The sequence below is a fragment of the Xyrauchen texanus genome, chromosome 4 (genome assembly GCF_025860055.1).
Source record: "Xyrauchen texanus isolate HMW12.3.18 chromosome 4, RBS_HiC_50CHRs, whole genome shotgun sequence".
Taxonomy (NCBI): Eukaryota; Metazoa; Chordata; class Actinopteri; order Cypriniformes; family Catostomidae; genus Xyrauchen; species Xyrauchen texanus.
Window position 1 is genome coordinate 25,700,065 of NC_068279.1, and position 21,365 is coordinate 25,721,429.

The 21,365-nt window shown below is 38.9% G+C and overlaps 2 protein-coding genes across 2 annotated transcripts in view; one reads left to right on the forward strand and one right to left on the reverse strand.

The window, feature by feature from the left end:
• LOC127640548 (relaxin receptor 2-like) overlaps positions 1 to 3,422 on the reverse strand; it is an 88,432-nt gene extending 85,010 nt beyond the window's left edge. The window contains exon 1 of the mRNA XM_052123173.1: positions 3,326 to 3,422. Coding sequence (XP_051979133.1) covers positions 3,326 to 3,383 — 58 coding nt within the window. The 5' untranslated portion in view covers positions 3,384 to 3,422. The remainder of the gene's footprint in view (positions 1 to 3,325) is intronic.
• Positions 3,423 to 6,554: 3,132 nt separating this feature from the next.
• LOC127640788 (STING ER exit protein) lies at positions 6,555 to 20,621 on the forward strand. Its single transcript, XM_052123492.1, has 7 exons — positions 6,555 to 6,785; positions 14,328 to 14,445; positions 14,542 to 14,583; positions 14,953 to 15,097; positions 16,050 to 16,139; positions 16,231 to 16,323; positions 19,384 to 20,621. Exons 1-7 carry the CDS (start codon positions 6,662 to 6,664, stop codon positions 19,444 to 19,446), a joined length of 675 nt encoding a protein of 224 aa, XP_051979452.1. The 5' UTR covers positions 6,555 to 6,661; the 3' UTR covers positions 19,447 to 20,621.
• The last annotated feature ends 744 nt before the right edge of the window (positions 20,622 to 21,365 follow it).

Consider the following 21,365-nt stretch of genomic DNA (forward strand, 5'->3'; position numbering starts at 1 on the left):
GCCCATATGATGATAAATATAATTAATTGCAACTACTTAGAGCACACCAGACATTCATTGACATTCTGAAATTTGATTTATTTAAATATTATATTAGGCTAACTGGCAACTGATTATGGGTTTAGTATCTCACGGGTAAGTGTTGATGACTGTGTTTCAAATAAAAGTGTTTTTGGTTACTCCTTATCAACTCCAAAACATGAAACAGCGATTAGGCTACATCAAAATCTGTTGGTAATGATGGTAAACAGTATAGCGCTGTCAAATCCAATTTAAGTTACTAGCCAATATTTAATATGTATTCTGGCAGAGTGTTTATTGTTTTATGATATCTAGTGCATTATTTACAGCTGCCTTGGAATTTGATTTTGGTTTATATTACAGGTGTTTGACAAAATGACAAGCTGTGTGTTTTATATAGAAAAATACCCTCAAAATAGGTTAAAAAAAACAACAACAACCTGAACCTCAATTCCAGAGGGGAAAAAACACCCTTTAAATAAAAATGTACATTTCTGATGCTGCTACACACCCTCAGCATCCAGATTGTCTGCATGCTTTATGCATGCTTTACATGACTAAATGAATAAAATCACACACACACACACACACACACACACACATGCACATTACAGTTATACATAGATAATTATTTACCGCTCTGATTCTAATTGTTGTAAGTGTGTTGTATGATGTAGCATGATGATGGTGAGAGAAATATATTTTTAATTACATGTAATCCTATACATTCTATTAGGGAAAATGTATTTTTCTTGGTATGTGAGGTCATCTTTTTATGTTATAGCTAATTTATTTAAAATGTCTATACTAAACTTTGAGCCAGCATACGAACCTAAGATATGTTAGTGGTGGCTTCTCCTTTTGTCAGTGATAAATACATAAATCAGCTTTATATTTTCACACGTTTTTGAACAAAAGATCTTCTAGTCATTGATGTTTCTTTATTTCATGAACTGCTTAATTCAGCATATCTACCTCATCTGGGTTGAAGCTAAGAATTGGCCTTGGCAAATTACACAATGTAAAAATTCTTCCTCATCATTTTCATTTGACATTCAATTGTGTTTACAGGATTATTTTTATGCTGAACTGCCACATTATGTTATGCTTTGGCTCACAGACAACAACTTCATTTTCTGTTATCCTTGAAAATAATTCATCAAACCTTCAAGGCTAATTAGTTCTGTTAAGAGGGAATTTGACTCATATTAATGAGAAAATGTGTTTGAGGACCCTTTCTAATTAAACAAATATAATATGCTCTTCAAGACACAAGTTTATGAAATAAAATATGACCAAATCAAACAAGATTTGTCTTCCAATGGGAACCATCAATGATTTTGGAAGGTCATAAAAAAAAACAGGAAAAAGCTAAACATTTGCTGGTAGTTTAGAACCGATTAAAAGGACAGTTAAACCAAATATAACAATTCGGTCATCATTAAGTGTGTTTACATGCATGTTCTTACACCGATTATGCATAATAAGTGCACAACCTGTTTGGTCATGTAAATGCATTAAACAGCTTTCCTTTATCGGTGTAAACTCACAAACGGCATAAGAATAAACCGATCGACATGGAAAGATTTTTGCCTATTAACACCATTTTTTTAAATGTTATGTAAATGCAGACTTATTTCTTTGTCAGATTATTTAAAGCAGATTTCTGGGAGTAATCAGTGTATTGTTGTGCATGTATACGGGCTCATTTACTCACCCCCAGTATTCTCTCTTTTTCCATGGAACACAGAAGAAAATCAGCGTCCACAAGAGCAGCATTAACAATCTTAAAAATGTATATTCTTGTGTTCCATAGGAGAAAGAAAGTCCTACAAGTTAGAAACAGCATGAGGGCGAGTAAATTATGACAGAATTTTTAGGTGAATTAATCCTTTAACCAATGTACTCAAATCATCTATGAGAACAGCTTAACAAGACAATCAGTCAAGCTTGGAAACAAAGAAGAAATCCATCATTTTTAAAAAAACACCAACTGTATGTCATTGGGGTATCAAAAAATCCCCTGATGATGATCCAGAAAGCTACTAGAAAAACATAGCATAGACATATGAGACTTTTCAACAGAATAATTTTTTGTAGCACAAACAAAACAGCATTCCAGCAGAAAGATCCGTTCCCAACTGCAATAGTGTTGAGAATATTATAGATAAGGCTGCTATGAAGGCTTTGGCTGCAAACAGCTTTCAATCATCGAGGGAACAATAAATTCTGGATTGGATGCAAGATACCACAGGTCACATCACTGAGTGCGAGTACATCAGTATATTACTTAGGATAAGAAAGTAAAAATGTGAGTCACAGAGTAAGAGTAATTTTTTTTTCTTTATTGCTGTAAGTGAATCTCTTAACGGGTGAATAAGAATGCTTTTGTACACCTTTGGGAATTTTGCACTGTGTGTGGTAGAGTACCTGCATGTGTACCTACATCCATCAATCTTCTGACTTCTCAATAATTCAACACACACCTCTCTCTCTTTCACACACACATTTTGCACCTCAAGTCTCAGGAGCTACTTTTAGATCCACATTTTGATCCACATTTTCTGATCAGGTGAATCACATAATGAAATTTACATAGAAAACTTACACTGGAAAGATGCATGCATCACATAATAAAACACTAAACTATAAACTGAACAAGTCATTACTGCAGACTGTCCCCCCACTCATAAAAGTGCCAGTTAAACAGAGGACTGGCATTCAATCCATATTTCACCTGCGTTTCCCCAAGATCTTACCTCCATTACGGAAATAAACGGCTGACAGTCATTAATATAAAATCTCTGATTAAATAATTAAAAAGTCACATCCAAATCCAGCTGTCTGAAGCCCATTTACCTTAGAAAATTGTCATTACCACATTCAAATTTACATTACCACATCCAATTACATATATAAAACCACACTCAAAGAGAAAAAAGCTTGTGCAAAAGTGCAAATAGTGACTCTCGTATGCCTATTGACCAACAGATTGCCTCATTTAACAGAACATTCATTCACTCTCCCGTTCATCTGCACAGGTATTTATTTACACATTCTTTAGCTGAGTTATTTGCAACATAGGATCACAACACACATGCCATGAAGAGAAAGAAAGACAGAATGACAGAATGAAAGATATAGCATGCAGATTATAAGAACGGCAACAAGAAAAAAGGAGACAACAAGAATCTTCAGAGATCGCAGATAGTCATGCATTTAACTGTGTTAACAATGAGAAAGCGTGTGAGTTGAAGTGCAAGAAGAGATTAAGAATGGGGGTAAAAACAAAAGTGAGCCTTACCTGACAGAAAAGCAAGTGAAAAGGAGAGAGAGGAGAGAAGTAGTAGAGGAGAAAGCATGATGCAAGGTGCTCTGACGGACAAGTGAGTGTATCTCAAAGGCTGCTAGTCCCTGATCTGAGTGCCAGAGAGAGAGAGAGAGAGAGAGAGAGAGAGAGAGAGAGAGAGAGAGAGAGAGAGAGAGAGAGAGAAATCTTTGATCAACCTTAAACACAATATCAATTACACCGACACTACTTGAACAAACCAGCACAGCAAGATTTCTAATACACACACACGTGTGCTTGCGTGAGGAAAAGCATGAGTTCTGTCTATTAAGGCATCCTGTTCCCCTTACCTGTGAAACACTCAGTAAGGCATTCTCCTCAACAATATTTTATATATATATATATATATATATATATATATATATATATATATATATATATACAGTTAGTTCCGATCCTAAAATCTGATTGGATGAAAGACGTTCCATGAGCACTGATGGTCTGACAGCATCAGCAATCGGACGCTGTGTGTGTATCACTCTGCTTGTGTTCTTGCCATTCTAAACTAAGGTGTAAGAGCAGTGCAGATCTGTTAGGAGTTACTGTCTTAATTTTTGAAATTACATATGTTAGCCAGCAGGTGGTGGAAAAAGATCATTTTTGTGTGTAGTATGAGCCAGTTGGTGACATAAATTGAATCTGTCATTGGCTGATGTAGGGCCATATCGCACTCTTGCTTGTGTGATATTACTTAAATATATGAGAATGTATGTTTGTACAAATGCATGTGTAATGAAACACTAAGAGTCTTATACTATACAGTATTTGTGTGTGTGTGTGTGTGTGTGTGTGTGTGTGTGTGTGTGTGTGTGTGTGTGTGTGTGTGTGTTGTATGGTAATGATATGTCTAGATCAGTGTTTCTCAATGTAACGCAGTTCAATGGAAAGGAGGCGAGAACCAGCCTGGCAATATAAACAATATTTTAATGATTATATTATACAAAAGACAAACACACACACATGACGGACATGTCCGTAAACAATCTCTCTCTCATCGCACCACCGGCCGCATTCTGACTTTATCCCTCTCAGAGGCTTAATTAGCCGGGTGTGTATAATCATGACCCGGCCCCGCCCTCCGCCCTGTCCCATTCCTCTCTCGTTCTCTCAGGCAGAGGAGCCCCCGGCACCCCCCCCCCCCTTTCCCTGGGGGAGGGCGTGCCCTAAGCCCTTTCTGCCTGCAGGTCATTCCCGTCTACCTGGATGAGGGAGGGGACAAGGGGAGGGAAACAGAAATATAAAAAAATGGGGGGGTACTTCCTGTAACAGTGTAGTACCCCCAAAAAAAATTTAATAAATTTGAATGAGAGGGAAAAGGCCAACACGGATAGGCAGTGAGAGAGAGAGGAGAGAGATGAAAACAAAGCACTTAATCGCCAGTTCTCCGATATGCCGTAACTTGTTCCTCGGCCACTCCTCCACCCTCTAACGGACGACAGCCACGCCTCTCTGGGCGGATCGGAGGCAGTCCTCCAGCCCCTGGCGGACGGAATGCCCCGCCGCATTCTCGGGGAACAGAAGGGGTCTCCCCGGCCCTGGCAGCGGTTCTCCCGCTCCAAGCGGTCGGCAGCAAGCCCCTCCCCACTCGCTGTCGGCGGTCTCAGACCTCGCCGCGTTTCTTAATTAGTCTGACAAGGGACTGGGTGTGTATAATCACGACCCGGCCCCGCCCTCCGCCCTGTCACACTCAACTACTGTACGAGTGTGCCGTGAAAGATTGTCAAATTACACAAAATAAAGAAATGCATGAAAAAAATAATATCAGGGATCCAAACTCATCACCGTTCTGAGAAATTCGCCATTATGAAACCATAATAGGTCACTTTTGTGATTGTGAAGAGCAATGATTAATGTGCAAAAGTGAGTGATATTTATATGCATTAAGGGTCTTTTACATGACTTGCGTCAGCGCTGGAGAATACATCGAAATTTATGAAGTGACTTGACCCTGGCATTGAACAGAGTGTTACACCTCGACTCATGTGAAATGCGCTTTACAAAGACGAAAGAACATTATTGAAACTCAAAATTATTATTATTTGTCTATTATTGTGGAATTTTCTGATAAAAAGCCATGCTCAGCAATTTAAATGGGCTACTGTAGGGAAATGATACCATAGATCTGCTTTGTGTTTATAATTCTTATACTGAAGTCAGTAGATTTGTAGCCATGCAAGTTTTAATAAAGGAGAAGGTAAGGATGTTATCAAAACTCACTATTAGACTATTATTGTTTTCTTTTGGATGAAAAATAATGCTCTGACTGAAGGAAGACTATAGATATGCTTCCATACCAGAGGACCAGTGATTGACTTTTTTTTTTGCATAGCCGAAATTCAAACATTACAAGTAAACACGCTACTAAGACTGACAGAAAACATGGACAAGTTCTTGAAAAGGAAAAAATATTGACGAAGGTTAGCCTATGTGGGATAGTGGTGTGCCATGGAATTTGTTTTAGTCGTAAAAAGTGTGCCGTGGCAAAAAAAAGGTTGGGAAACACTGGTCTAGATCAACACCAAGTGGAACCAAGTGGAGATCCCTCTATGATCCCAGATCTGCGATCATGGAACTCTCTCTCTGTCGTCCGTTAGAGGGTGGAGGAGTGGCCGAGGAACAAGCTACGGCGTGTATCGGAGAACTGTCAAGTAAGTGGGGTTTTTTTCATCTCTCTCTCCTCTCTCTCTCATTGCCGATCCGCGTTGGCCTTTCCCCTCTCGTTTAAATCTCTCTCTGTCACTCTCTCTTTCAGGCTAGAGGCCAAATTCTTCTGACAATGTGAACAAGTTTAAGGTTGCAAGAATTACTCCTTACAATAGAAATGTAGTATAAAATAAAAGTACTGCATTAAAAAGCTGCACTGATAAATGGGTAAGGCTTCTAAAATGTCAGGGCTTCTACAAAACAATGCCATTGTATTCAGAGCCTGAAGTTTATCTCAAGGTCACCAATGAAAAATAATTAACTGTTTCACTTAATAACTCACTATGAGAAAACGCCTTCGCCTCGATCTATTATATATATACCCTATTCAAAAATGTATTAGTGTTTTCTGTTGTGCCATCGTTACTCATAATTAGTCTAAAGCCTTTTGGTCTGCATAATGTATATTGTGCATTTTTCTATTTTCCACAGCGCCATCTAACGGAACGAGATAGGCCGCGCCAAAGGCACCATTTACGTCACATATACATACGTCATCACTGGGCGACAGCTGGAACGTAAACAAGTGTGAAACCAGTATCATCCTCCGTTTAAAAAAAAAAAAGAGAAAGAAAACGAAGTCTAAATATGCCCAAAGTTGTGTCTCGGAGTGTGGTGTGCTCGGACACCCGTGACAGGGAAGAGTATGATGACGGAGAGAAACCTCTGCACGTGTATTACTGTTTGTGCGGACAGATGGTCCTGGTTCTGGGTGAGTAGCAGCAACATTGTTTCAGTAATCGATCACATACCGTCCAAAGATATCAGTGTGCATTCCAAAACAATCAGACTAACGGAAGTTTTAGAAATCATCGTGTGTTCAAACAGACAACAACACTTGCAACGTATACAGGTTGGTTTGTTATAATGGGAATGGGAATCTAGTTTTTTCGCGTAGATCGCTTGCGATGTAAAATAGTGGCCGTTCGCAGTCCGTATGCGTGGTTTATCAATTAAAATCTAGAAGGACTTCAGCTTTAAAAACGCGTTATGTTGAATTCTTTGCGCTGCGTTTATCGCTGGAACGCCTTCGGTTGGAACAACCCCTAAATTGGTGGTTTGTGTTTAGGTATGGTTCTCAGGTTTGGCCCGGGGTTAAGACTTGTCCTAACCTCACGGTGTACCCGACCTCACACATGTTTTGGCACCGGGAAGACGGAGCGACACATCTTGAAGGTGTGAACAGGGAAAAGCTTTTAGAGGAGGGGACGGATCTTCATACACCAAGGCTGTGAATTTTAAAGGATACGTGTCCCGTCTGGCGCTTGAAAATGTCTTGTCCTTTACTTTGCCCTGTGGACGTGATATGAGAGTCACACCGTTTAACCCCCTTAAAGCACAGGAATGTCAGTGTCCATAAAGTGTGTTCGAATATCAGTCCAAATGTCAGTCGGATGCATTCGTCACATACTGTATAGTGTTCTCTACTGTAGTGAAGCAACCCCTCTGACACTGAACACATTTATAGTGTGGCCATAAACATACTTGCACCAGGACAAGTTTGGCGTTCCAGTGTCACCTTTTACAAATTAAATTATTTTGAAGAGGTTAATTCATCTTTTCTGTTACAAAATCTAGACTATTAACTACACAAACAATGATGCAGGTAGTTATGCACTCCCACACATTAAGACAAGCCCAGTCTACCTAAAGTTTGCTCATACACATATGTTCTTTACTTATATAGTCAAATCAAGTGGTTTTTATTGTTGATCAACCATAAACATTTAGTACAGTACACAGCAAAATGAGACAACGTTCCTCCAGGACCATTGTGCTACATAAAACAACATAGAACAAACACAGAACCACATGAGACTACACAGACTAAATCACATTTCTACATAAAGTGCACGTGCAAACATGTGCAAAAAGTACGGGACAGTACAATAAATTACTAAAAGGAACAGGACAATAGGCACAGTAAGAGACAGTGCAGCGCAGTGAAATAGTATATAACACTACGAACATTTTTAGAAGAATACTTCAGCTCTGAAAGTCCATACAATGCAAGTCAACATGGTCCAAAACCGTGAAGCTCAAAAAGTAAATAAAGGCAGCACAACTTAAATCCATGTCTTCAAAAAGTGATTGGTGTGGATGAGAAACAGATACATTTTTAAGTCCTCTTTTACTATAAAATGTCCTCCCTGCACAGTAAGTGGTGATGTGCATGAAGAATGCAAATCGGCAAAAACACTTAGGAGAGAAGAGCGCTTAGGACGGCTGTTTGAATGTGGAAATTTTTAGTAAAAAGACTCTTATTATTGATCTGTTTCTCACCCACATCTATCATATTTCTTCTGAAGATATGGATTTAACCACTGGAGTTGTATGGATTACCCTTATATGCTACTTTTATGTGCTTTTTGGAAAATGTTGGTACCCATTCACTTGCATTGAAAGGTCATGCAGAATTGAAATATTCTTCTAAAAATCTTTGTGTTCAGCAGAAGAACGAACATCATACACATCTGGAATGGCATGAGGATGAGTAAATTATTTTTGAGTGAACTATTCCTTTAATCACAGGTTTGTCCCTTTAATAAGTGGACTGTAAATGACATTGTATAAAGTGTGCCAATTAGAAAAACTACTAATTTAGACCTGGAGCTTAATATCTTGCTGATGCACTAGTTCAGTGGTTCTCAACCGGTGGGGCGCACCCCCCCTCTCCCAGGGGGGCGCGAGTAGGCCACGATGGAAGGGAAAAAAAACTGGAAAAACAATTTTTTTGGGCACTTTTTTTTTGTCACTAAACTACTGTCATAAAAAGTTATAGTTTTGTATATACATAACTCCTGAATAAAAATCTAAATGTGTTTGGACTGATTTAAAAAAAAAAGTTTTGAACAAATTTGATTGGTTTGTCGATAGTGAGCGCAAATGCAGGTGATAAGCATAAGCGGTTTCATTAAGCGAGTCATTGAGTCGTTCATTCAAACGATTCGTTCAAACGGCCGATTCATCAAGAATGAGACAGACGTTTGTGAATGGGTCATTGAATCTTTGACTCAACCGATTCGTTCACAACACTGAATCATTCAAAACACGATTGAGTATTGCTGTGAGATGCGCTATGGCTATGCTGTGATCTTTGTTTGGATTCATCGGATCTATTTTCGCTGCTAAAATAGACCAAAACAGTCATTATTTCGTCTAAAATATAAGTGACTTAATATTATTAACTTGTTTGTTGAACTGTCATATGAAATCAGTGTCACATTTTCAATCGTGAGGTGATGGTAAATTAAGTGATGGTCAATTGTCAGCTCTCTTGGTCGTCAGGTCGGTGTGATGTATGTTGCTGAACTGTATTCAAATGTTATAAATATAAAAACACCACATTTTGAAATTTAACTGCAGTATGTCAATTTAGTTTATTTGTGTGTGCTGCGCTCATAGACTTTAGAAAACGGCGCTCATTTGTTTGATTTCAACCTGTCTTTGCAAGGCCGCGAAACTCATATTTTCCTCCTTGCAGACAAAGTGCACGCCTTCACACAAAAACTAGACCTCTGGCATGGCCGCATCAGTTGAGGGAACTGCGCCATGTTCCCCAGCCTTGCAGACTTTATCACTGATGCAGGCACGTCACACGATTTCTCCTCCCTTTTTCAATCAGCGTCTGAGCACCTGTCAGCAATGACAAAACAATTTGCGACGTACTTTAAAGAGGATTATCGCTCTTTTGCATGGGTTCGAGATCCGTTTGTGTGCACAGCAAACGAGCTATCAATTGATATGCAGGAACAGCTTATTGAGCTGAAGAGTGACAGTAGACTGAAGGAACTCTTTAGCTCCTGCCCTCTTTCGTCATTCTGGGCAGCATTGATGCAGGAATACCCTGAACTCTATGACGTCGCCTTGAAGATTCTCCTTCCTTTCACGTCGACATATTTGTGTGAGGCAGGATTCTCAAAAATGACTGCAATCAAAACGAAATACCGCAATCGTGCACAAATCGAGGATGATTTGAGGCTATGTTTCTCAAACATTGAGCCAAGAATTGAGGATCTTTGCAAGGCAAAGCAGGCTCAGGTCTCACATTAACATCACCTACCAGCAAGCTTCTGTTAAAAATGCAGATGATGCCTACTATTAGGCCTAGTAATAATAACAATAATAAAGCATAAATTAATATCAGAGGTCTGGTGCCAATTCCCAATTATAGCAATAGCCTAGTAATGATAATAGGCCTACTGATGATGATAATAACAATAATAATAATAACAACAATAAAGCATGTAACCTCATATAATTATATAGCAATAGCCTAGTAATGATGATAGGCCTACTACTACTCATAATAATAATAATAATGCCTGCAAGCTCACATTAGAAGTCTGGTGCTACTGCCAATTATTATAATAATAATAATAATAACAACAATAAAGCATGGGGCGGGGGGGCACTGGAGCCCCAACTGCAATGAACCAGCTTTGGGGGGGCCCAGCTTGCAAAAGGTTGAGAACCCCTGCACTAGTTTATACAACTCAATGCACTTCTGCCTTTTCCAGCATAGTTTTAGGCTTCTACGAGTTCTCAAAAATGTATCTACCACCGCACGCATGTGATTATGAGAAATTACACACACTTGAAATATAATAAGAGGGGGTTTTTTTTGTTGGTGTTATATATGTGTTTTCCCTTTGTGGAAATTAAGTGAGTGTGATTATAATTTTAATGTTCCTGAAATAAACGTCATAAAGCTTTATCATTTCAAAGTGTTTCTTTAAACTTCTAGGGGTGGGGGAAATAATTGTTTCAGCGATGCTTAGCGATTCTTACTCATGATTCTGAATCGATTCTGAGTTCAGTTTAAATCACAGCAGAGCCATGGCACTCACCAAAGACAAATGTAGAAACAAAGACGAGAGTTAAGTGCATACACTAAAGTCAAGTGCACAAACACGACTGTTTGCAGACCAGCTGTATCAAACACATGACCATTTGTGCCAGAATGAAACTACGATCCCGAAATGTTTTCACGCACATAGCAAAGGGAGAGTTTATTTGTGATAACATTCCAACAAACAACATGAAAGATGAGCTTGCACCCATTATTGCATTAATTTGCACACAACGGCAGAAAACACATGGCAAGGCAGCGGTTTGGGAGTTGTGATGAGGTTTTCATTTCATTTTTTTTTTTTCCTGATGCCTTTCTCTACTCTTGCGTGCTCTCCATTTCATTGGCTTTTGCTTTATTGCCAGTCACTCGCTTGTCAGGACAGTGCGCACACCTGATGATAAAGGTTTGAAATAGCCTGTAGCTTTTGCAACAGTGCCGTGTGATCTTCTACTCACAGAGCAAACAAATGGAACAGTGCGTGCGAGATGCTTGATACATTTCTGAAGCAACAACTGCGCTATTTAAACTTCTTTACTATCACCTGTACAGGTGAGGAGAGGAGAAGCTCATCCTGGACCAGCAACTTCCAGTTGTGGTTAAAAATTAAAATGAATAGCATGGCATAGATTAATTTTAAATAATAATTAAATACTATTAAATGATTTACAATGCTTAAACACAAATAATATAATCAGTTAAAGTAAGAGTATTCAGTGTGTTTTGATGGAGAACCACTTTTTTGTGTGCTTTTAAGAGATTTTTTATAAGGTTCTAAAGAAAGAAACTGAAAAACTGAGATACTCTTTTAAACTATAGAACCATTTATTTAATCTTGTGGATGTTCCATGTTTTGTTCACAGCTCATACTGAATGTAAAAGGCCAATTTATGTATTGTGATGATTTTTTTAAACCGCTGTTAAGGGAAAAATAGAGTAAAAAATACATTTTGAAGAAACTGAAAAAAGAATTGAGAATCGTTTAATAATCTAATCGTTACCGTTTGAATCGTAATCGAATCGTGAGGCCAGTGAAGATTCGCACCTCTAAAATCTACTCCAATACATTCAAGTGTCTATTCACTCATGTGCCATCTGCAGCAAAAGCCATTCACACATCTGTCTAAAGTAAGAAATGCCTCAATTATCATTCTATTGTCTTTATTCTGCACATTAACACTTTTATACATTCATCTTTGCAATAGAATAAGTGTCATCATAAATCTCAAGTGTAATCTGTGCATATTTTGGCCGTGTGTAGCATGTTACCACATTAGTGTCAATATTTTAGAATTTAAACAAGACAAATTAAAAAAATTATTCTGCGTATACAGTGCATCCGGAAAGTATTCACAGCGCTTCACTTTTTCCACATTTTGTTAAGTTATTCCAAAATTGATTAAATTCATTATTTTCCTAAAAATTCTACAAATCATACCCCATAATGACAATGTGAAAGAAGTTTGTTGGAAATCTTTGAAAATGTATTAAAAATTAAAAATAAAATCACATGTACATAAGTATTCACAGCCTTTGCCATGACACTCAAAATTGAGCTCAGGTGCATCCTGTTTCCACTGATCATCCTTAAGGTCTTTCAACAACTTGATTGGAGTCCACCTGTGGTAAATTTAGTTGATTGGACATGATTTGGAAAGGCACACACCTGTCTATATAAGGTCCCACAGTTAACAGTGCATGTCAGAGCACAAACCAAGCCATTAAGTCCAAGGAATTGTCTGTAGACCTCCGAGACAGGATTGTATCGAGGCACAGATCTGGGGAAGGGTACAGAAACATTTCTGCAGCATCGAAGGTCCCAATGAGCACAGTGGCCTCCATCATCTTTAAATGGAAGCAGTTTGGAACCACCAGGACTCTTCCTAGAGCTGGCCGCCTGGCCAAACTGAGTGATCGGGGGAGAAGGGCCTTAGTCAGTGAGGTGACCAAGAACCCAATGTTCACTCTGACAAAGCTCCAGCATTTCTCTGTGGAGAGAAGAGAACCTTCCAGAAGAACAACCATCTCTCCAGCACTCCAATCAGGCCTGTATGGTAGAGGGGCAAGACGGAAGCCACTCCTCAGTAAAAGGCACATGACAGCCTGGAGTTTGCCAAAAGGCACCTGAAGGACTCTCAGACCATGAGAAACTAAATATGAACTCTTTGGCCTGAATGGCAAGCTTCATGTCTGGAGGAAATCAGACACTGCTCATCACCTGGCCAATACCATCCCTACAGTGAAGCATGGTGGTGGCAGCATCATGCTGTGGGGATTTTTTTCAGTGGCAGGAACTGGGAGACTAGTCAGAATCGAGGGAAAGATCCTCGATCTTTCAATGTACGGAGACGTCCTTGATGAAAACCTGCTCCAGAGCACTCTGGACCTCAGACTGGGTTCATCTTTCTCTGTGAATGTGGTTCTCTGTGAACTCTGTGAATGTCTTTGAGTGGCCCAGCCAGAGCCCAGACTTGAACCCGAGTGAACATCTCTGGAGAGATCTGAAAATGGCTGTGCACCAACGCTCCCCATCCAACCTGATGGAGCTTGAGAGGTCCTGCAAAGAAGAATGGGAGAAACTGCCCAAAAATAGTTGTGCCAAGCTTGTAGCATCATACACAAAAATACATTAGACTGTAATTGGTGCCAAAGGTGCTTCAATAAAGTATTGAGCAAAGGCTGTGAATACTTATGTACATGTGATTTTTGTATAATTTATTTTTATTTTTTTATAATCTTTGTATACATTTACAAAGATTTCAAAAAACCTTCTTTCATGTTGTCATTATGGGGTATTATTTGTAGAATTCTGAGGAAAATGATTAATTTAATCCATTTTGGAATAAGGCTGTAACATAACAAAATGTGGAAAAAGTTAAGCGCTGTGAATACTTTCCGGATGCACTGTATATTACTTTAAATCATCATCAATTGGTTAAATCAACTTCTTTAACTAGCCTCATATGAATTCTACTCATAGAATGAGGCATAAAGTCATTGATAACACATTTTAAGGTTTTACTGAGCATTCTCATATTTAAATTTACTTCTAAACGCTGTCCCACATCAGTGTGGCTGGTGTCTGAATGTTCGGAAACAGTATACAGTTGCTCGGCTTTTTAGAACTTCTTTTTACCCCTGAAGAAAAAAGAAGAAGAACTTCTCTGGAAGTATATAGAGGGCTTATCATTGCAGACACCTGAATGCCTTGGCTGTTGTTATTAGCTATGGAAAAAGGTCATTGAGATCAGGCTTGTCGATAGGATATCACCTTTCTGCTTTTTGTCTTGTATATTGGGTCTGCATTGTGTGTGTTCTGTATGAAGGAAAAGGAAAGTGAGAGAGAGAGAGAGAGAGAGAGAGAGAGAGAGAGAGATAATTAAACTCCTGTGTTCCTTTTAGAGTGTCAGATAGAGAAATTACCTATGAGACCACGGGACAGCGCTCGAGTGATTGATGCAGCAAAACATGCCCACAAGTTCTGCAACGTGGAGGAAGATGAGACTGTGTACTTAAAAAGGTGTGTGCGTGTCTCTATAAAGGTTTGTGTTGGAGTTTGTTATTGTAGTGTTGTTGAAGATTCATATCTGCTGCATGTCTCTTGCTGTATGTGCAGGTCAGAGGGCATTGAAAGGCAGTTTCGAAAAAAATGTGGAAAGTAAGTGAGCACAACAAATTTTTGAAACAGTCATGAAAACCTTGGCCTTTTTAAAATTATAAATGAAAAATTTCCATAAATGTGAATTCACATATGAACCAGTCATTTGTCCTGTTGGGCCACAGTGCTGAGCTTCCTCTATCGCCATGATAACTCTGCCATGCTGTGGCCCAGGAGGTTGACGTCAAGGCTTAGAGAAGGGGGGTTCTCTAATTTTAGAATGTGTTAATTATGTGGAGCTTGTCATCTTTATTTGACTATTTTCTTGCGTCAGCATTGAGAGTGGCCCAGGTTTGGGAAAACTGTAGCAAACATGTTTTATTTATAAGCTGAAGTTTTTTAACACTGTTATGTGTGTGATTTGTGTAGGTGTGGTGTGCTCTTGTTCTATCAGCATCAGATGAAGAGCACTCCAGCAACGTTCATTGTGGATGGAGCTTTGGTTAAGTTTGGACAGGGAATTGGGAACACAAGTGTGTACAGTCAGAAACAAGAGCCGCCTAAGAAAGTCAGGGTAAGACAAATATCTATATGCTTGTTTTGGTTGAAAATGTAAGTGAAAATTGCAACATATAATGTCAACAGCAGGGTAAGAAATGAATGGGGGCTCAGGGAAAGAAAAGACACCAAAATTGACAAAAATGCCCACTAAATTATTTGCAAAATATGTCTGTTGTAGAGCTGCACGATTATGACATTAATAATTCATGTTTATTTCCCTTGATGTTGTAATCACGATTAATAGCATTGACATGAAAATATTTATTTTGGGTGGATCAATTACATGCCGTTTTCTGTTGAATGTCGTGTTCTTGAATTACATTATTGCTGTTTTAAACATCAGTATATCAAGACTACTTGCCTAAACGGTCAACATCACATTGGCATTCTTAATAGCATTTAAAACAAGCTTGTTATTAAAATTTTGTTTCAGTTATAGATAGTGAGGGACACACCTGTATGTGATTGTTTTCAGTGCCCAACCAATGCAAAAACGCATGTTAAATAGAACATTTTGACGCAGCATGAGTAGACCTACATGGACTGCTATAATTTATTCTTTTCACGATTAGTTAATTGTGGCAGTAGGAATTGTAATCTTGATAATTTATTTGATTAATGGTGCAGCCATACCCTGTAATTTATTCCTCTGTATTTTATTTGTGATATATAGTTCGTAATACTTTATTATTCTAGGCTTATTTGAAGAAGTGTTGCAAGTTGATGCTGATTTTGATCTAATTATTCAGATTGAGAATTTATGAATTGATTAAATTGAAGTCTTTGAAATAATAGGCTAACAAACTGTATCATTTTTATATGGTTAGAAGAAAATACAGCCTCATAAAGGTACAAAAAATTCACCTGAAAATCAAATCCAAGGAGATTTTGCCCCTTAATGGAAAAGATAATTTCTGACACTGGTTAATAGGCATGTATGTAATAGGCATGTATGTGTGTTGTAGGTTATGATGACAAAGCGCACCAAAGACATGGGCAAGTTCAGCTCTGTTACTGTCTCAACGATCGATGAAGAAGAGGAGGAGATTGAAGCGGTGAGTTTATGCTCATCAGCTGCTCATCAGTACTTGCATCATCTATCGTTGTTGAAGAGCTTTTGTTGATTGTGATTGGTTTATCCTATAGCGGGAGGTGGCAGACTCCTATGCCCAGAATGCCAAAGTGATTGAGAAGCAGCTGGAGAGGAAAGGAATGAGCAAGAGGAGACTACAGGAACTAGTAAGAACACACACACACACACACCCACAGTGAGATGAAAGGAAGGGAGATGTGCATTCATGCTTGAGGCGGATTGAAACTTAAATAAACTGCAAAGATGACTGTAATGAGAAAATACACCCTAGAATTAAAGATAACAGAGATCCCTCTATCACACATACACACACACACACACACACACACACACACACACACACACACACACCTAATCTTATTTACTTTGGCAGCTCATTGAAGTGGGCTAGTTAAGCAGCTGAAAACTTGTATTGGATTAATTTATCAAAGAAGAGTGAAGAACCGTGTGTGGAGTCACTGTATACACACATACACACACACACACACACACACACACATTTAGGACAATTTGCACACACATACACAAGAATCAGCCAGGACTGGTACATAGATTTGGGCCTTGTTTTCTCCTGGTATTAACCCCCGTTTTGGGTGATCTGATCAGAAGTTGTCAGCCAAGACAGATTGCCGTTCACACCTGGTATTAACATGTGTCTCCTGTGACCACTTGTGATTGGATCTCATTGACCCCATTTCCACCTGGTATGAAGATGTTTTGGGTGATGGATCACATGTGGTCAGTGCTAAATACAGGTCTAAATGGGGTCTAAAATGTTTAGTGATCTGATCACCCTTTTTCAGGACACTGTATTTTAAAGATAATTAAAAAATAATCCAAATAACATTACAGATCTTTATTGTAAAGGGCTTAAACAATGTTTTCCATGCTTGTTCAATGAACCATAAACCATTAATGAACATGCACCTGTGAAACGGTCATTAAGACACTGACAGATTACAGATGGTAGGCAATTAAGGTCACAGTTATAAAAACTTAGGTCACTAAAGAGACCTTTCTACTGACTCTGAAAAACACCAAAAGAAAGATGCCCAGGTTCCCTGCTCATCTGCGTCAACGTGCTTTAGGCATGCTGCATGGAGGCATGAGGACTGCAGATAGGGCAATAAATCGCAACGTCCTTACTGTGAGACGCCTAAGACAGCGCTACAGGGAGATAGGAATGACAGCTGATTGTCCTTGCTGTGGCAGACAATGTGTAACAACACCTGCACAGGATTGGTACATCCGAATATCACACCTGCCGGACAGGTACAGTATGGCAACAACAACTGCCCGAGATACATCAGGAACGCACAATCCCTCCATCAGTGCTCTGACTGTCTGAAATAGGCTGAGAGATGCTGGACTGAGGGCTTGTAGGCTTGTTGTAAGGCAGGTCCTTACCAGAAATCACCGGCAACAATGTTGCTTATGGGCACAAACCCACTTTAGCTGGACCAGACAGGACTGGCAAAAAAGTGATCTTCACTGACGAGTCAGTTTTGTCTCACCAGGGGTGATGGACGGACTCACGTTTGTCGTCAAAGGAATGAGCGTTAAACTGAGGCCTGTACTCTGGAGCGGGATCGATTTGGTGGTGGAGGGTCTGTCATGGTCTGGGGCGGTTTGTCACCGCATCGTCGGACTGAACTTCTTGTCATTACAGGCAATCTCAACGCTGTGCATTACAGATAAGACATCCTCCTCCATCATGTGGTACCCTTCCTGCAGGCTCATCCTGACATGACCTTCCAGCATGACAATGCCACCAGCCATACTGCTCGTTCAATGCATCATTTCCTACAAGACAGGAATGTCAGTGTTCTGCTATGGCCAGCGAAGAGCCCAGATCTCAACCCCCCAATGTAATCAGTGGAAATGTATATGAAGTGTTGTGTTGACATTCAGCCATCAGTTGATAGTCAGTTGCCAGTGTATTATTAAAAGAAGACTAAAATGTAAGTCCAGTCTCAGGCTAATAAAGTGCTGATAAATGTATCATGAGTGATCAGAAGTCTGATTGCTTGGGGGAAGAAGCTGTCATGAAGTCGGCTGGTGCTGGTCCTGATGCTGCGATAGTGCCAGCCTGAAGGTAGCAGTGAGAGCAGCCCATGATTAGGGTGGCTGGAATCTCTGATGATTCTCCAAGCTTTTTTCACACACTGCCTGCTGTAGATATCCTGGACTGAGGGAAGCTCATCTCCGAAAAATGTGCCTGGCTGTTCGCGCCACCCTTTATAGGACTTTGCGGTTGAGGGTGGTACTGTTGCCGTTCCAGGCAGTAATGCAGCCAGTCAGGATGCTCTCTACAGTGCTGGTGTAGAACCGTGTGAGGATGTGGTGGTACTAGTGTGTACATGCATCCATGACCATCTCTGCATGAGGTTAGAACGATCGGATCACAATTTGATTCCTAGATGCATTAGACTTCACTGGTATTTAGTACTGTCTACTTGGGATCAGATTACCCAAGATGGATGTTTAAGATGAACTGTGTAATTTCTATGCCATTAGCGCCACTGAGCGGAATTGCAAAAATAAACATCCTTTTGAAGATGCCCTCCATCTGCAGTATATCGAACAAACAGACAGTCCTGCCCCCAACTCACACCATTAGTTGAGTCAGTGTTTTTGTATTGGGGATATAAAATTGGTAATTTTCATAGCTCCACAAAGACAAAGTGTTCTCATTTTATGTGAAAATGTACCTAGAATTGTCTACTTATAGTTGTCTCTGTGTGTGTTATGCTGTAGTAGGAGAAAAAGTAACACACTTTGGCTTTAATACCAGGTGTAAACAGGGCCTAATGTTAGACAGCTCAACCATGTACAGTAAAGCACTAAAACGTCAGCTGAGTAAGAAGAAAGAGAATTCTGCATATCTATGCAATTGTAAAGCTGCTGGAAATGCTGAGTTTGTTTTTAAGGAGTTAGTTTTAGCATTTGCACACACCAAGACAACAAACCTGAGCACACACAGGACATGGCAGCAAAGCAAAACATGCACACTGCTAATGTGGTTTGTAAATGAATAAGACTCTTTTGTAAAAAGTGAGTAATGAATGACAGTTTAATACAATGAAACAGAAGTATGTAAATGAACAGTTAAAAGGATGTGGGATCAGAGACTAAACAGGAATTAAACAATGTTTATATTATGTCTGATTTTGATTGTGATCGGTACACTGCATCTCTGTTTACAGGCGGAACTTGAAGCTAAGAAAGCCAAGATGAAGGGAACTCTCATTGACAACCAGTTCAAATGAAGATTGTGTGTATGGGAGTATGAGTATGTTGTGCTTCAGAGAGAATGTGTGTATATTTGCACAATAGCTTGTGTGAATGGGTGGAATAAAAAAAATAAATAAATTACATTGTCTTGAAATTGAAATTTTCTTGAAAAAAACTGTTTTTCATACTATACTTCATTAAATTAAAGTCAGCTGAATGGCATTTTTTCTTCTATCAGAAGTTTTTGCGTTATGGCATAGATGCAGATGCCCTTGGTTCTCTCTCTCCTCACAGTGAGTTGTTGAGATTTTGGACCTTATTCACGCTAGCGCTATCTTTGATTTTTTAATGGGAATTACAATGAGGCTCTGAGGAGAGACTTACAGTCTCTTCAATGGGCTGTACTGCAGTTGAATGTTTTTTTGGATCGTTCCGCAGACAAAATTTATAAAATATTTGTCCATGAACATTTAGTATACAAAGAGTTGTGGAAAATCAGAAGTGATCGATCTAGGAGCTTTATACAGCTTTATACTATTTGTGCCATTGAAGATATGGTAAGTATATCCTTCACAGCCTCGTTTTTATTCCCATTAAAAATCAAATATTGCGTTTGCGTGCATTATATTTTGTAGGCTAAAACAGTAAATTGTTAAATTTACCCATAAAATGGACCTTACTGAAAGCTTTTCTTCTGGATTCACAAATGCTGTGTACACCCCAGATTTGTTAGTTATATGTGTGTATGTTAGTGAATTCCAAACATTTATAAATTATCATAATCCATGGCCATGAAATCACCTTATAAGGAAGGTACTTGTAAATGTTGCTAGTTGCTAGTAAATGCTTTTAACATCTATGTGGAACAGTAATGAAATGCTTTCACATCATAATGCATACAATGCACACATATAGCATCTCAAGGAAAGTGAGAAACCTCTTGTCTTCGCATGTTTTTGCTGTTATCAGAGGCTCTTTTTTTTTAATCAATAAAAACGGTTTGACATGAAGTTTTAGTTAAAAAAAAAAATCACTTCTCACTGGCAGGAGGATGTCCACCACCATTAACCTTCTCTGGTTCTGTTCTTGGACCGAAATGTTGTAAACTAAAAGATTTGCAAGCTGCAACAGTGTGTATGCTTTTGCTTTTTTGTTGTTTGTTTTGTTTTTACTATTTTGCATAAGTATTTTGTTCACACTTGCTTGCGATGTGTCTATTTATGGGTTTAACAGCATTAGCATTAACCTTATGTTATCAACTAAACATGATTATTCGATGCCTATACTGAATTACGAAGTCTAAATTACAGAGCTCATATCAAATGATGAAACGTTCGAAACAATCATGTTAGAAGGCATTCATTTTGTTTAGAAAATCAAACATGCTGCATCGTACCATGACCTTTTCAGCTAGAAAAAAGCTATATAAAAAGCACGAAGCAGAGTTGGGAATAAAATATACTTTATTGGAATAAATGCAAGCATTGAGGTATTTGGAAACAACAAACCTTTTAACTAATTTGTTATTTATTAAGGTTAATTTCACTCATTCAATTTTTTGTAAAAATTTTCATTCCTTTTTTCATTTCACTTCTATTTAAATGGACACAAAGTTGTTGTCTAATTACACAAAACTTGCTATGCTCATGTTTCATGAATGAGGCCCATTGATTGCATGCAACTGTCCATGTTTGCAACAGTGTTTGTGGGCATCCTTTTTTTCAACCAGCATGTGTCTTGCTCATATACACATGCAGTCATGTCCAGTTTTGTGGGAAAGTCTGATCAAGCAAATCAATGTGTCATTAGAATGTGATCATGTGGAGACCTCAGAAGAGTGATGTTGGGCACCAGCAAAGAGACTTGTGTTGGGCCAGTGTTTCTCAGTCATGTGCAGAAGTACGTGATTAATGAAAAGATTCAGGATAATTGAACAGTACACAAGCATTTTGTC